Source organism: Bombina bombina, chromosome 1 (assembly GCF_027579735.1).
Source record: "Bombina bombina isolate aBomBom1 chromosome 1, aBomBom1.pri, whole genome shotgun sequence".
Lineage (NCBI taxonomy): Eukaryota > Metazoa > Chordata > Amphibia > Anura > Bombinatoridae > Bombina > Bombina bombina.
The window spans coordinates 1,193,647,677-1,193,665,359 of record NC_069499.1 but is presented as its reverse complement, the minus strand read 5'-3'; the positions used below and the strand labels follow the sequence as shown (position 1 = coordinate 1,193,665,359).

Here is a 17,683-nt window from a genome sequence, read left to right as displayed (position 1 = left end):
AGAAGGATGTCCCCTGGGACAGGCGATCTGGACTGAGCCACCAAGAAAGCGATTCTCTCGATCGGCTGCCCAGAGAATTCTGTTGGGATAGATCTGAGTGGTCGCCGTTCTATTGCCTCAGCATGCAAAGGTATAGAGGTCTGAGATGGAACCTGGCATGATATCTACGCTGGACACCATGAGCCCAATCACCTCCATACACCGGGCCACAGATGGCATTGAGGAGGTCTGGAGGACAAGACAACTGGAAGTAATTTTGCAACATCTCTGGTCTGTAAGAAATATCTTCATGGATATGGAATCTATTATCATGCCCAGGAACTCCACTCTGGTACTGGGAACCAGAGAACTATTTCCTAACTTTATCTTCAATCCATGAGATTGAAGAAGAAGAGCTCTCAAATGGTCTTCTGCCAGCCAGCAGGATGGAGCTTGGACCAGAATGTTGTCCAAATAAAGCACTACTGCAATGCCTCTGGATCTCGCCACCGTGAGTAGAGCCCCCAGAACCTTCGAAAAGACTCTTGGAGCAGTTGCCAGATCGAAAGGAAGAGCTACAAACAAAGTGCTGATCCAGAAAAGCGAATATTTAGAACTTGAAGTGATCCTTGTGTATTGGAACATGAAGGTAAGCATCCTTCAAGTCTATTGTGGTCATCAACTGTCCTTCTTGATCTAAGGGCAGAATAGACCTTATCGTTTCCATGTTGAACGATGGCACCGACAGAAACTTGTTTAAACACTTTAGGTCCAGAATCGGGCAAAACGTACCCTCCTTCTTTGGGACCACAAAAAGGTTTGAGTAGTATCCCAGACCTCTTTCTGCCAGAGGTACTGGTACAATTACTCCTAGGCAGGAGAGATCCCTCACACACCCTAGAAAGGCGTCTCATTTTTCTGGTTTTGAAGACAGGTTTGACAAGAGGAATCTGCCCCTGGGTGGATGAGATTTGAAACCTATCCTGTAACCCTGGGCAACGACCTCCAAAACCCAAGGGTCTTGCACATCTCACAGCCAAGCCTCCACAGAGAGAGAGTCTGCCCCCATACGATCCAGTGACAGATCGGGGGCTGCCCCTTCATGTCGATTTGGTCTCAGCGGGCTTCTTGTTCTGCTTGGATTTGTTCCAAGATTGAGCTGGTTTACAAGTTCCCTTGGACTGATCAGACTTCGCGGAGGGCTGCTGACGTTGGGACTTATCCGAACGAAAGTGATGAAAATTAGGACCTTGTCCTTTAGCTTTATTTTTCTTATCCTGCGGTAAAAAGGCACCCTTGCCCCTAGTAACCGTGGATATGATAGAGTCCAGTCCTGGACCAAAAAGAACCTTCCCCTTAAATGGAAGGGAAAGTAATCTAGATTTGGAAGTCATGTCAGCCGAACAAGACTTCAACCATAGAGCCCTACGGGCTAGAACAGAAAAGCCTGATGTCTTAGCATTTAAGCGGATAATCCGCATATTTGCATCACAAATAAACAAATTAGCAACCCTCAATACCTTAATTCTTGCCTGGATCTCATTGAGGGGAGTTTCCACCTCGATCATCTCCGACAGGGAGTCACACCAATAGGTAGATGCTCCAGCCACTGCAGCAACCGCCGCTGCTGGCTGAAATAAAAATCCTGTGTGCTAAAACATTTTTCTTAACAGAGTTTCCAGCTTCTTATCCATGGGCTTCTTAAACGACGAACTATCCTCGAGCGGGATAGTGGTGCGCTTAATGCATATATTCAATACCAACTTTGTGGAGATACACGCAGACAATATATTCGTTGTGAAATATAGATCACTTGGTGAAACAACTCCACACAGGAATCCCACATTCGCGGATTACACCAAGTTAATGCGAAATAAGTGTACACAATTGAAGTACTGTAAATCACTAAGGCTTACCGCACAGTAGATCCCACCGACTGTTGAGAAAGTCTCTCCCACGCTGCCACAGTGAAAGCGTGCAGCTTGTTGTGTATACACAATAATGTCGGCAGAAAAACACCTGTGCCGCCTAGGTAAGTTACCTGCTACGTCACGCAGGTAAAATGCTGCTACTTCTCCAGTGCTGTTAGGGCTCTCCAATGCCCCTATTCTTCCATCCAAGGAACAAACATCAATATCACACACTTTCACAGTACCGGTGAAGAAAGGCAGGGAGAGAAAGCATCTGTCATGTTTGAATCTAAGTCATTGACAATTATAATTATAACTCTGTTCTGCTTGATTTTGATTGGTAGATATCTGTTTAATATTCATTGGCTAATAACATTATTTCTACTATATTTATATAAAAGATGAAAATGATAGATTTGCAATGGAATATTAAAGAAATTGAATTTTCACTATTTGCTCTTCAACAAATGTTAAAGATTGAATGATTCAGAATAGTTGGCCTGTAAACCCACTCTGAGTATAATCATGTCCTTCACCACTGAATATCTAGTTGAACACGTTTCGTAGCAGTTAGCTTAGGCCTAGATTTGGAGTTCGGCGGTAAAAGGGCTGTTAACGCTCCGCGGGCTTTTTTCTGGCCGCACCATAAAATTAACTCTGGTATCGAGAGTTCAAACAAATGCTGCGTTAGGCTCCAAAAAAGGAGCGTAGAGCATTTTTACCGCAAATGCAACTCTCGATACCAGAGTTGCTTACGGACGCGGCCGGCATCAAAAACGTGCTCGTGCACGATTCTCCCATAGGAAACAATGGGGCTGTTTGAGCTGAAAAAAAACCTAACACCTGCAAAAAAGCAGCGTTCAGCTCCTAACGCAGCCCCATTGTTTCCTATGGGGAAACACTTCCTACGTCTGCACCTAACACTCTAACATGTACCCCGAGTCTAAACACCCCTACCCTTACACTTATTAACCCCTAATCTGCCGCCCCCGCTATCCCCTGCATTACACTTTTAACCCCTAATCTGCCGCTCCGTAAACCGCCGCAACCTACGTTATCCCTATGTACCCCTAATCTGCTGCCCCTAACACCGCCGACCCCTATGTTATATTTATTAACCCCTAATCTGCCCCCCACAACGTCGCCGACACCTACCTACACTTATTAACCCCTAATCTGCCGAGCGGACCTGAGCGATACTATAATAAAGTTATTAACCCCTAATCCGCCTCACTAACCCTATCATAAATAGTATTAACCCCTAATCTGCCCTCCCTAACATCGCCGACACCTAACTTCAATTATTAACCCCTAATCTGACGACCGGAGCTCACCGCTATTCTAATAAATGTATTAACCCCTAAAGCTAAGTCTAACCCTAACACTAACACCCCCCTAACTTAAATATAATTTACATCTAACGAAATAAATTAACTCTTATTAAATAAATTATTCCTATTTAAAGCTAAATACTTACCTGTAAAATAAACCCTAATATAGCTACAATATAAATTATAATTATATTATAGCTATTTTAGGATTAATATTTATTTTACAGGCAACTTTGTAATTATTTTAACCAGGTACAATAGCTATTAAATAGTTAAGAACTATTTAATAGTTACCTAGTTAAAATAATAACAAATTTACCTGTAAAATAAATCCTAACCTAAGATATAATTAAACCTAACACTACCCTATCAATAAAATAATTAAATAAACTACCTACAATTACCTACAATTAACCTAACACTACACTATCAATAAATTAATTAAACACAATTGCTACAAATAAATACAATTAAATAAACTATCTAAAGTACAAAAAATAAAAAAGAACTAAGTTACAGAAAATAAAAAAATATTTACAAACATAAGAAAAATATTACAACAATTTTAAACTAATTACACCTACTCTAAGCCCCCTAATAAAATAACAAAGCCCCCCAAAATAATAAATTCCCTACCCTATTCTAAATTAAAAAAGTTACAAGCTCTTTTACCTTACCAGCCCTGAACAGGGCCCTTTGCAGGGCATGCCCCAAGAAGTTCAGCTCTTTTGCCTGTAAAAAAAAACATACAATACCCCCCCCCCCAACATTACAACCCACCACCCACATACCCCTAATCTAACCCAAACCCCCCTTAAATAAACCTAACACTAAGCCCCTGAAGATCTTCCTACCTTGTCTTCACCATCCAGGTATCACCGATCCGTCCTGGCTCCAAGATCTTCATCCAACCCAAGGGGGGGTTGGCGATCCATAATCCGGTGCTGAAGAGGTCCAGAAGAGGCTCCAAAGTCTTCCTCCTATCCGGCAAGAAGAGGACATCCGGACCGGCAAACATCTTCTCCAAGCGGCATCTTCGATCTTCTTCCATCCGGTGCGGAGCGGGTCCATCTTGAAGCAGGCGACGCGGATCCATCCTCTTCTTCCGATGTCTCCCGACTAATGACGGTTCCTTTAAGGGACGTCATCCAAGATGGCGTCCCTCGAATTCCGATTGGCTGATAGGATTCTATCAGCCAATCGGAATTAAGGTAGGAATTTTCTGATTGGCTGATGGAATCAGCCAATCAGAATCAAGTTCAATCCGATTGGCTGATCCAATCAGCCAATCAGATTGAGCTCGCATTCTATTGGCTGTTCCGATCAGCCAATAGAATGCGAGCTCAATCTGATTGGCTGATTGGATCGGCCAATCGGATTGAACTAGATTCTGATTGGCTGATTCCATCAGCCAATCAGAAAATTCCTACCTTAATTCCGATTGGCTGATAGAATCCTATCAGCCAATCGGAATTCGAGGGACGCCATCTTGGATGACGTCCCTTAAAGGAACCGTCATTAGTCGGGAGACATCGGAAGAAGAGGATGGATCCGCGTCGCCTGCTTCAAGATGGACCCGCTCCACACCGGATGGAAGAAGATCGAAGATGCCGCTTGGAGAAGATGTTTGCCGGTCCGGATGTCCTCTTCTTGCCGGATAGGAGGAAGACTTTGGAGCCTCTTCTGGACCTCTTCAGCACCGGATTATGGATCGCCAACCCCCCCTTGGGTTGGATGAAGATCTTGGAGCCAGGACGGATCGGTGATACCTGGATGGTGAAGACAAGGTAGGAAGATCTTCAGGGGCTTAGTGTTAGGTTTATTTAAGGGGGGTTTGGGTTAGATTAGGGGTATGTGGGTGGTGGGTTGTAATGTTGGGGGGGGGGGGGGTATTGTATGTTTTTTTTTACAGGCAAAAGAGCTGAACTTCTTGGGGCATGCCCCGCAAAGGGCCCTGTTCAGGGCTGGTAAGGTAAAAGAGCTTGTAACTTTTTTAATTTAGAATAGGGTAGGGAATTTATTATTTTGGGGGGCTTTGTTATTTTATTAGGGGGCTTAGAGTAGGTGTAATTAGTTTAAAATTGTTGTAATATTTTTCTTATGTTTGTAAATATTTTATTATTTTCTGTAACTTAGTTCTTTTTTATTTTTTGTACTTTAGATAGTTTATTTAATTGTATTTATTTGTAGCAATTGTGTTTAAATAATTTATTGATAGTGTAGTGTTAGGTTAATTGTAGGTAATTGTAGGTAGTTTATTTAATTATTTTATTGATAGGGTAGTGTTAGGTTTAATTATATCTTAGGTTAGGATTTATTTTACAGGTAAATTTGTTATTATTTTAACTAGGTAACTATTAAATAGTTCTTAACTATTTAATAGCTATTGTACCTGGTTAAAATAAATACAAAGTTGCCTGCAAAATAAATATTAATCCTAAAATAGCTATAATATAATTATAATTTATATTGTAGCTATATTAGGGTTTATTTTACAGGTAAGTATTTAGCTTTAAATAGGAATCATTTATTTAATAAGAGTTAATTAATTTCGTTAGATTTAAATTATATTTAACTTAGGGGGGTGTTAGTGTTAGGGTTAGACTTAGCTTTAGGGGTTAATACATTTATTAGAATAGCGGTGAGCTCCGATCGGAAGATTAGGGGTTAATAATTGAAGGTAGGTGTCGGCGATGTTAGGGAGGGCAGATTAGGGGTTAATACTATTTATGATAGGGTTAGTGAGGCGGGTTAGGGGTTAATAAATTTATTATAGTAGCGCTCAGGTCCGCTCGGCAGATTAGGAGTTAATAAGTGTAGGCAGGTGTCGGCGACGTTGTGGGGGACAGATTAGGGGTTAATAAATATAATATAGGGGTCGGCGGTGTTAGGGGCAGCAGATTAGGGGTACATAGGGATAACGTAGGTGGCGGCGCTTTGCGGTCGGAAGATTAGGGGTTAATTATTTCAAGTAGCTGGCGGCGATGTTGTGGGGGGCAGATTAGGGGTTAATAAATGTAATATAGGGGTCGGCGGGGTTAGGGGCAGCAGATTAGGGGTACATAAGTATAACGTAGGTGGCGGTCGGCAGATTAGGGGTTAAAATTTTTAATTGAGTGGCGGCGATGTGGGGGGAGCTCGGTTTAGGGGTACATAGGTAGTTTATGGGTGTTAGTGTACTTTAGAGTACAGTAGTTAAGAGCTTTATAAACCGGCGTTAGCCAGAAAGCTCTTAACTCCTGCTATTTTCAGGCGGCTGGAATTTTGTCGTTAGAGCTCTAACGCTCACTGCAGAAACGACTCTAAATACCAGCGTTAGAAAGATCCCATTGAAAAGATAGGCTACGCAAATGGCGTAGGGGGATCTGCGGTATGGAAAAGTCGCGGCTGTAAAGTGAGCGTTAGACCCTTTAATCACTGACTCCAAATACCAGCGGGCGGCCAAAACCAGCGTTAGGAGCCTCTAACGCTGGTTTTGACGGCTACCGCCGAACTCCAAATCTAGGCCTTAGTGTCTTATACTGCTCTTGTTTGCCTGCAATAGCTTTTTATATGATCAGTTTGCATTTAACTTTTATATCTAAGCTACATGAATTGCGGCTGATATGAGCAGTGTTACTGGCTATATGTTAGGAAACTTGAAGTGGAACTTATTCTATATTTGTTTGTTAACAATCTAACTAAAGATTTGGTCCCAAGCGCTAATTATGTCTTAACTTTTAAGAAAACTAACTTTGTTTTTAAATAAGAGTGTGTTTTTTACCTTTTATCTGTTATATATACTGTTTGGTAAAGTAAACATGGAGTTAATGTGTGTGTCTCCATTTGAACATGTTGATTGGTTCTTATGTGAGACACATCCTAGATTTAACAGCTGTGTTTAGCGCTCTATCCTGTGCTCTGATGAACTGCCCGTGAGGCAGGAAACGCGTCAGCCGTGGATACTGACAGTGTGCTGTGCCTTTGTACGATTTTTAATGCAAGTATAATAAAGACCAACTTTTAAATGGATGCTTTCTCTCCCTGCCTTTCTTCACCGGTACTGTGAAAGTGTGTGATAGTGGTGCGCTTAGCCAGTGTGGAGATAGTTCCATCTACTTTAGGGACAGACACCCACAACTCTAATTGGGGGTCAGGAACCGGGAACAATTTCTTTAAGGAAGAAGGGGAAAAAAGAGGATCCAAGCCTTTCCCATTCATTCTTAATAATATTTGCCATCTTTACAGGAACCGGTAAAGTGTGTGGCATCACCCTGTCCTCATAAACCTTATCAAGCTTAGGAATAGAAGGTTCCTCAGGTAACTTGGGTTCCGGAACCTCTAACTTAGCCAACAGAAAGCGTAAGTGCTCTATCCTAAATCTAAAGTCTGGTTCCTCCGCAGCTGGAGGCCTAGAGGCAGCCGATTCTGACCCAGACAGAGCCTCCTCTGAAGTATCAGCGGCGTCTTCATCAGCGGATAATCTAGTATCAGATAATTCCAACAAGTTGGTAGATGACCCCTAGGAAGGATAGCAGTATTTAACCTTTCGCTTGCGCTTAGCAGGGCGAGGCAAATCACTGAAGCCCGCCGACACTACCGTTTGCAGCTATTCAGTAAAGTCTGGTGGTAAGAGGGCCCCTTCCGAAGGAAGATTAGTAGTGCAATGGGGAGCTGCATGTGTAATAGGAGATGATTGCAGGGAACGCACCTCACGGGACAGAGACCCCTCAGAGGTGGACGGCTCAGTGGTACTAAAGATCTTGTTCTTTTTAGATATCACTATTTTATCAAGGCATGTGGAACATAGTTGAGCAGGCGGGTATACCGTAGCCTTCCCACAATAAAAACAGGTATTAGATTTAGTTAAAGAGGGAGTACCTTCTAACGCATCAGAGTCCTCCATAGCTTACGCTTGTACGATGGACTACAGAAAAAATAAATGGCACCTTTATACCCCCAATGGCCAGAGCACTCACCACCTCCTATGACCATGGCCCCACAGAGAAACCGCTTCGTCTCCTGTAAATCGCATGGTCAGGAAAAGGAAGTCAATGAGGCCACACCCACTCATGTGGAGTGCCATGCAGGATTGCCCCTGCTTCAAGAAGAAAACGCGCCAAACTGACGGACTGCACAGTTATCCAAAATGAAAGTAAAACCTGAATGTTCACACATCTGCCAGAGCCTCATCTCACACATGTCGCAGCAGAAAAAATATTTTTAAAAAATCATGTATAAATCCCCACAGTTCAATAATCCCCTTTCTGAGATATTAACCCTTGATTCCATACAGATAAAGGAGTCCCACTGTGACCCTGTCTTCTTACGTTATCATATGAGATAAAATGAAACCATCTTACCGGAATCGTCGCCATGGAACAGACACACAGCCTCTCAAGTTTGACAGTCTTGTAACCTCGCACCTGACATGGACTTGAGTGATAGAAGCAGGCAGTAAAACACTGATTGCTTAGAAGTTGTTAATACCAGTCTGAATGGTTTCGCAGAAAGACTCTCCCTGCATCTCCAGACCCTAACATTTGTCAATGCTCTCACTCAGAGGCTGACAAGACTACTTAAAACTCCAGTCCCGTAGCAAAGGTACTACCCCAAATCTTCCGACACTTCTCTGCCATCCTCCTGTGATGAAAGGCAAAGAACGACTGGGGGATGAGGGGAGTGGGGGAGCTATTTAAGCCTTTGGCTGGGGTGTCTTTGCCTCCTCCTGGTGGCCAGGTTTTGTATTCCCACAAGGAATGAAGCTGTGGACTCTCCTCATATTAAGATGGAAAACTGCTTTGCGGTTATTTATTATTTTTAACAAAACGTTTGTTTTTTTTTTTTTAAATAAAAAACAATATTTTTTTGAAAAATTAACCATAGATATGATTTTTGTTTAAGTTTCGGAGCACTAACTGCTACCGCAAGCTCCACTTGTAATCTAGTTCTAAGTACCTTATGACTGTAAAGTGCAGGCTGGTTGGTCATGTCGTACTATAGGTATAAATGTCTGAGTAATATAAATGTTCTATATTCTATCTATTTATGAGCTTTTCTGTGGAAGCTAAGGATGTAAACTATAGTCATTAAGTAGCACTTGAAAATAACCTCAACATTTTAATTTTTTTTCATCTAATAGCACAGTCTGTAATATTTATACCTATGTTCCTTTGGTTGTACAGTGTTTTTCTGTCATCATAGGTCTGTGGGCATTGTCACCCAAAAAGTCTCACACTTCTCCGCTGCGTATCACAGCCAGCCGTGGTTACTTGGACTGTGTGCGCCACTTGCTGAGCCGAGGAGCAGACCCCAACTCATCTGTAGGAGGCCGGGTGGCTCTGCATGATTCATGTGAGGCTCATCATACGGAGTGCTCCCGGCTGCTACTGAGTCGAGGTGCAGAACCGAACCTGAAGAGTGAAGATGGCCAAGCTCCCCTCCATCTCTGTATCACACCTGAGTCTCTGGGGTAGGTACTTATGGTGAGAGAGACGTTTGTGCTTCATCGATTCCTCACAGGAAAATTACTCCTCCAGCTCTATTGCCTGGAAACAAAAGCTACTTTATTCAGGAAAGGGAAAGTTAAAAAAAAAAAGAAAGAAAAAAGAGGAGTAACTATTAAAACACCATTTAGATGCATCAAACAAAAATTACTTTTATCTAGCTGGGATAGTAATCATGACATGTCTTAATTACTCTTTGTTTATGTATCAGATGTGCCCAGCTGTTATTGGACCATGGCGCTCTGGTCAATCTTCCCTGTCAGTATACCCGTGCCACACCTTTGCATGTGGCTTCTGCTCGTGGTCTGGAGGAACATGTTGCTCTTTATCTGAGTCTTGGTGCTGACCCTTGTGCTCGCAATCGTGAAGGTGAGACTCCCTTGAACTCTGCCTGTGCTGCCTCCGACTGCCCACAGCACTTTGGACGCTATTACAGAGTGGCAGACATGCTGCTTCGGGCAGGTGGGAATGCTATCACCCCAGGGAAAAAAGGACATGGTCCTTTACACAATGCCAGCTCAAACTGCCATCTCCGCCTTGCACAGCTGTTGCTGGACCATGGGGCATCTGTTAATGTGAGAAATAGTGCTGGGTATACTCCCCTGGATTGTGCCCTGCAAATGTGTGCAGAATACCCTGAGTGCCAGCCCCAGCAGCTGGTACGCTTGCTGTTAAACCATGGAGCTGTATCCCCTACTGCCAAGGTGAGTGTGCCTGCTAACAAGCACTCTGTGCAGGTTTTGAAAGAATTAAAAAATGCCTGGGACATGCATAAGCTAAGAGAACAATAAGATGTAATATGCATAGACTTGATGGGCCTTTTAGTTCTTATCTGTCATCAAACTCTATCGGCTAGATTTGGAGTTTTGTCGGTAAAGACCTGCATTGCTAACGAGCCTTTTTTTTTCAGGGCACCCTTAAGACAACGCTGGTATTACGAGTTTTCTGAATGGCTGCGTTAGCCTCAGAAAAGTGAGTGTTGAGCAAAATTTAGCTCCACTTCAACCCTCAATACCAGCGTTGCTTACGGTAGCGGTAAGCTGGAAAAACATGCTCGTGCACGATTTCCCCATAAGATACAATGGGGCTGAGCTGGCTGAAAAAAACATAACACCTGCAAAAAAGCAGCATTCAGCTCCTAACGCAGCCCCATTGTTTCCTATGGGGAAACACTTTCTAAGTCTACACCTAACACCCTAACATTAACCCAGAGTCTAAACACCCTTAACCTTACACTTATTAACCCCTAATCTGCCGCCCCCGCTATCGCTGACACCTACATTATATTATTAACCCCTAATCTGCCGACCGGACACCGTCGCCACCTACATTATAGCTATGAACCCCTAATCTGCTGTCCCTAACATCGCCGACACCTATATTATATTTATTAACCCCTAATTTGCCCCCCCCCCCCACGTCGCCGCCACCTACCTACACTTATTAACCCCTAATCTACCACCCCCAACGTCGCCGCTACTATAATAAAGTTATTAACCCCTAAACCTAAGTCTAACTCTAACCCTAACACCCCCTAAGTTAAATATAATTTAAATAAATCTAAATAAAATTAATACAATTAAATAAATTAATCCTATTTAAAATTAAATACTTACCTATAAAATAAACCCTAATATAGCTACAATATAACTAATAATTAAATTGCAGCTATTTTAGGATTTATATTTATTTTACAGGCAACTTTGTATTTATTTTAACTAGGTACAATAGCTATTAAATAATTAATAACTATTTAATAGCTACCTAGTTAAAATAATTACAAAATTACCTGTAAAATAAATCCTAACCTAAGTTACAAATACACCTAACACTACACTATCAATAAATTAATTAAATAAATTACCTACAATTATCTAAACTAAAATACAATTAAATAAACTAAAATATAGTACAAAAACAAACACTAAATTACAAAAAATAAAAAATATTACAAGAATTTTAATCTAATTACACCTAATCTAAGCCCCTAATAAAATAAAAAAGCCCCCCAAAATAATAAAATTCCCTACCCTATACTAAATTACAAAAGTAATCAGCTCTTTTACCAGCCCTTAAAAGGGCTTTTTGCGGGGCATTGCCCCAAAGTAATCGGCTCTTTTACCTGTAAAAAAAAATACAAGACCCCCCCCAACATTACAACCCACCACCTACACACACCTACTCTAAAACCCACCAGATCCCCCCTTAAAAAAACACTACCCCATTGAAGATCACCCTACCTTGAGCCGTCTTCAGCCAGCCGGGCACCGATGGGACAGAAGAGGACATCCGGACCGGCACAAGTCTTCATCCGATCGGGGCAGAAGAGGTCCTTCATCCAGCAGAAGTCTTCATCCAGGCGGCATCTTCTATCTTCATCTATCCTGCGTGGAGCGGGTCTATCTTCAAGACATCCGATGTGGAGCATCCTCTTCTGACGACAGCTAACACTGAATGAAGGTTCCTTTAAATGACGTCATCCAAGATGGCGTCCCTCGAATTCCAATTGGCTGATAGGATTCTATCAGCCAATCGGAATTAAGGTAGGAAAAATCTGATTGACCTTGCATTCTATTGGCTGATCCAATCAGCCAATCGGATTGAACTTCAATCCGATTGGCTAATTAAATCAACCAATCAGATTTTTCCTACCTTAATTCCGATTAGCTGATAGAATCCTATCAGCCAATCGGAATTCGAGGGACGCCATATTGGATGACATCATTTAAAGGAACCTTCATTCAGTGTTAGCCGTCGTCAGAAGAGGATGCTCCGCATCGGATGTCTTGAAGATGGACCCGCTCCGCGCCGGATGGATGAAGATAGAAGATGCCGCCTGGATGAAGACTTCTGCTGGATGGAGGACCTCTTCTGCCCCGATCGGATGAAGACCTGTGCCGGATGTCCTCTTCTGTCCCATCGGTGCCCGGCTGGCTGAAGACGGCTCAAGGTAGGGTGATCTTCAATGGGGTAGTGTTAGGTTCTTTTAAGGGGGGATTGGGTGGGTTTTAGAGTAGGGGTGTGTGGCTGGTGGGTTGTAATGTTGGGGGGGTCTTGTATTTTTTTTTTTTACAGGTAAAAGAGCTGATTACTTTGGGGCAATGCCCCGCAAAAAGAGCTGATAACTTTTGTAATTTAGTTTAGGGTAGGGAATTTTATTATTTTGGGGGCTTTTTTATTTTATTAGGGGGCTTAGATTAGGTGTAATTAGATTAAAATTCTTGTAATATTTTTTATGTTTTGTAATTTAGTGTTTGTTTTTTTTGTACTATAGTTTAGTTTAGTTTATTTAATTGTATTTTAGTTTAGATCATTGTAGGTAATTTATTTAATTAATTTATTGATAGTGTAGTGTTAGGTGTATTTGTAACTTAGGTTAGGATTTATTTTACAGGTAATTTTGTAATTATTTTAACTAGGTAGTTATTAAATAGCTAATAACTATTTAATAACTATTGTACCTAGTTAAAATAAATACAAAGTTGCCTGCAAAATAAATATAAATCCTAAAATAGCTACAATGTAACTATTAGTTATATTGTAGCTATATTAGGGTTTATTTTATAGGTAAGTATTTTTAAATAGGAATAATTTATTTAATTATAGTAAATTTATTTAGTTTTATTTAAATTATATTTAACTTAGGGGGGTGTTAGGGTTAGACTTAGGTTTAGGGGTTAATAACTTTATTATAGTAGCGGGGACGTTGGGGGTGGGAGATTAGGGGTTAATAATTGTAGGTAGGTGGCGGCGATGTTAGGGAGGGCAGATTAGGGGTTAATAAAATTTATTATAGTGTTTGCGAGGCATGAGTTTGGCGGTTTAGGGGTTAATACATTTATTATAGTGGCGGCGATGTCCGGTCGGCAAATTAGGGGTTAATAAGTGTAGGTAGGTGGCGGCGACGTTGGGGGGGCAGATTAGGGGTTAATAAATATAATATAGGTGTCCGGTCAGCAGATTAGGGGTTAAATTATTTTATTATAGGGTTTGCGATGTGGGGGGACCTCGGTTTAGGGGTTCATAGGTAGTTTATGGGTGTTAGTGTACTTTTTAGCACTGTAGTTAAGAGCTTTATGTTCCGGCGTTAGCCCATAAAATTCTTAACTACTGTCTTTTTTATGCGGTAGTCTTGGAGGTAGAGGCTGTACAGCTTTTATTGATCTACTCTCTAAACACATTTTGTCTCATATTAAAGGGCTATTATAGTGAAAAAAGGACATGCTCTCTGTTAAATGCATAGTTAAAGTACTGCTTGGGAGCCACAGAGCACTGCTGGTCCAAAGCAGAAACTCCCACTGAGCCAATCATCAGTGTTAGTTGCACAGCTGGGTCATGAGACTAACACTGCTTTTTGGGAATGGGTCAGCAGAAGTTTCTTCTCTGGAACAGAAGTAATCTGTGGCTCCTGCGCAGTACTTTACCTATGTTTTTAATTCCGTTAGCATTTTAAGGTCAATAGTGATAAAATGACATACGCTAAAGAAAGAGGATGTAATGTTTTCACTGTAATGTCCATTGAATGCTTCCTTTTAGATGAATGATTTCTCTGCATACTTTATCTTGCCCAGGGCAAGGCAATCCTAGATAAATGCACATAAATCACACTTGAATGGTGCATGAGTTTGATTGGCCTGTATAGTGCATGAGTTTGATTGGCCTGTATAGTGCATGAGTTTGATTGGCCTGTATAGTGCATGAGTTTGATTGGCCTGTATAGTGCATGAGTTTGATTGGCCTGTATAGTGCATGAGTTTGATTGGCCTGTATATACACCATGCACATGTTGCTCATGTAACTAGAGATACTGTGTCTCTAGATGTGGAGGTTCTGTGCTGCTTCTCCTCAAACATTTGAAATTCTTCTTAACTCCTATGACCGTATTCCCTCTGGAGATGCCTGGATAGAGGCAGTACCACCAGAAATTTGGAATGTAAGTAGTTTTCTTTATTTTTTTTTAAATACAAACTATTTCCAATCCAATATTTTCCTCTTTAGCTATCTTGTATTACATTTCTTACAATTATCCATTTACTTGCTGTAGTATTGTTAACATTTTTACAAATAGCATTGTTATTTGAAATAGCTGCTTTGACTGTTGATACCACCACCTATACTGAAAAAATGAATACTGCAGTATCCTGTATAGAAAAAGTGATATAAACAAAAAAAAACCCACATAAATCAACTTCCCAGTAGGAAAGAGAAAGACCAGCCAGTTTGAAATGTGTTCCTGCATTTAATGACCAGCTGTTGGCCTCAGTACATTGTAACTCACCAGTGGTCTTGCTTTTTGTACTCTTTGTTTGTGCCCCACTCGTGCATAGTTCCCCTTTCACCTCTCCTGCTTTATCACACTTTATACTTTTCCATGCTTTATACCATTTCTAATGCTTTACACTCATCTTTCTCCTTGTACAGGATCATCAAACATTTTATGAATCTGTTCTAAATTGCTCAAACCAGCCTCGACCTCTGCAACACCTTGCTCGATGTGCCTTGCGGAACCTGTATGGAAGTCAGTGTCATGGAAAACTCAAACAGCTGGGCTTGCCACCTGCACTCACTACTTATCTCCTCCTGCAGCCAGAGGGCATTGTTCATTAATCTCAAGAAGAAACATACGTACATAATGTACCAATAGTTACAGAAAAAAATATTTGTGTTCTGAAAGAGGAAATAGGTCATCTCTAGAAGGAATGCCGAGTCTGAAACCATCAGGTCTTTTGGGGTTTTACAGACACTGTATTTTTAAACTTTAAGAGACGCACAAGTTCAGTGTACTAGGTTTCTAAAATAAATTAGGAGCAACATACTTATATAGTCACCAAACTCCAGCCGTAACTTGCTCAGAAACTGCAACGTGTCCAAGCAGGACTTTAACCCTGTTGCTGAGATTAATCACAGTTACTAAACAACAGTGAAAAAAATAAAATGCTCAATGGCTGGTCATTTATCGCACGCCCGTATCTGGGAAAATTTGCCCGTTTGTGGGCACGTGATAAATTAGCGCCCGCAAACGCTTTTAATAAATTGCGCCCGCTGCTTCTTAACTCCTTTTTTCCGGCGAGCCTGAATTCTCGCGTGGAAACAGGGGTATACGGCCCCATTTGGGCTGTGATAAATCGGCCCCTAAATCCCAATATATTTTAACCAGGAAGAGACCAAAAACTTAAGACTTCTTTCTTTCATGTAATTAGCAAGAGTCCATGAGCTAGTGACGTATGGGATATACATTCCTACCAGGAGGGGCAAAGTTTCCCAAACCTTAAAATGCCTATAAATACACCCCTCACCACACCCACAAATCAGTTTTACAAACTTTGCCTCCTATGGAGGTGGTGAAGTAAGTTTGTGCTAGATTCTACGCTGATATGCGCTCCGCAGCAGGTTGGAGCCCGGTTTTCCTCTCAGCGTGCAGTGAATGTCAGAGGGATGTGAGGAGAGTATTGCCTATTTGAATGCAATGATCTCCTTCTACGGGGTCTATTTCATAGGTTCTCTGTTATCGGTCGTAGAGATTCATCTCTTACCTCCCTTTTCAGATCGACGATATACTCTTATATATATATATATACCATTACCTCTGCTGATTTTCGTTTCAGTACTGGTTTGGCTTTCTACAACATGTAGATGAGTGTCCTGGGGTAAGTAAGTAAGCTTATTTTCTGTGACACTCTAAGCTATGGTTAGGCACTTTTTTATAAAGTTCTAAATATATGTATTCAAACATTTATTTGCCTTGACTCAGGATGTTCAACATTCCTTATTTTCAGACAGTCAGTTTCATATTTGGGATAATGCATTTGAATCAATCATTTTTTCTTACCTTAAAAAATTTGACTTTTTCCCTGTGGGCTGTTAGGCTCGCGGGGGCTGAAAATGCTTCATTTTATTGCGTCATTCTTGGCGCGGACTTTTTTGGCGCAAATTTTTTTTTCTGTTTCCGGCGTCATACGTGTCGCCGGAAGTTGCGTCATTTTTTGACTTTTTTTGCGTCAAAAGTGTCGGCGTTCCGGATGTGGCGTCATTTTTGGCGCCAAAAGCATTTAGGCGCCAAATAATGTGGGCGTCTTATTTGGCGCTAAAAAATATGGGCGTCATTTTTGTCTCCACATTATTTGTCTCATTATTTATTGCTTCTGGTTGCTAGAAGCTTGTTCACTGGCATTTTTTTCCCATTCCTGAAACTGTCATTTAAGGAATTTGATCAATTTTGCTTTATATGTTGTTTTTTTCTATTACATATTGCAAGATGTTCCACGTTGCAACTGAGTCAGAAGATACTTCAGGAAAATCGCTGCCCGGTGCTGGAGCTACCAAGCTAAGTGTATCTGCTATAAACTTTTGGTATCTGTTTCTCCAGCTGTTGTTTGTATTGCATGTCATGACAAACTTATTAATGCAGATAAAATTTCCTTTAGTACTGTTACATTACATATTGCTGTTCCGTCAACATCTAATTTTCAGAGTGTTCCTGATAACATAAGAGATTTTATTTTTAAATCCATTAAGAAGGCTATGTCTGTTATTTCTCCTTCTAGTATACATAAAAGTCTTTTAAAACTTCTCTTTTTTCAGATGAATTTTTAAATGAACATCATCATTCTGATACTGATAATGGTTCTTCTGGTTCAGAGGTTTCTGTCTCAGAGGTTGATGCTGATAAATCTTCGTATTTGTTCAAGATGGAATTTATTCTTTCTTTACTTAAAGAAGTATTAATTGCATTAGAAATAGAGGATTCTGGTCCTCTTGATACTAAAACTAAACGTTTAAATAAGGTTTTTAAATCTCCTGTAGTTATTCCAGAAGTGTTTTCTCTCCCTGATGCTATTTCTGAAGTAATTTCCAGGGAATGGAATAATTTGGGTAATTCATTTACTCCTTCTAAAACGTTTTAAGCAATTATATCCTGTGCCATCTGACAGATTAGAGTTTTTGGGACAAAATCCCTAAGGTTAATGGGGCTGTCTCT

The 17,683-nt window shown here is 41.0% G+C and overlaps 1 protein-coding gene across 1 annotated transcript in view; it reads left to right on the top strand.

The window, feature by feature from the left end:
- The window catches only part of ASB16 (ankyrin repeat and SOCS box containing 16), a 95,789-nt gene extending 80,132 nt beyond the window's left edge, over positions 1 to 15,657 (top strand). The window contains exons 2-5 of the mRNA XM_053700057.1: positions 9,404 to 9,671; positions 9,917 to 10,409; positions 14,525 to 14,638; positions 15,127 to 15,657. Of these exons, the coding sequence (XP_053556032.1) occupies positions 9,404 to 9,671; positions 9,917 to 10,409; positions 14,525 to 14,638; positions 15,127 to 15,312 (1,061 nt within the window). The 3' untranslated portion in view covers positions 15,313 to 15,657. The remainder of the gene's footprint in view (positions 1 to 9,403; positions 9,672 to 9,916; positions 10,410 to 14,524; positions 14,639 to 15,126) is intronic.
- Positions 15,658 to 17,683: the final 2,026 nt, after the last annotated feature.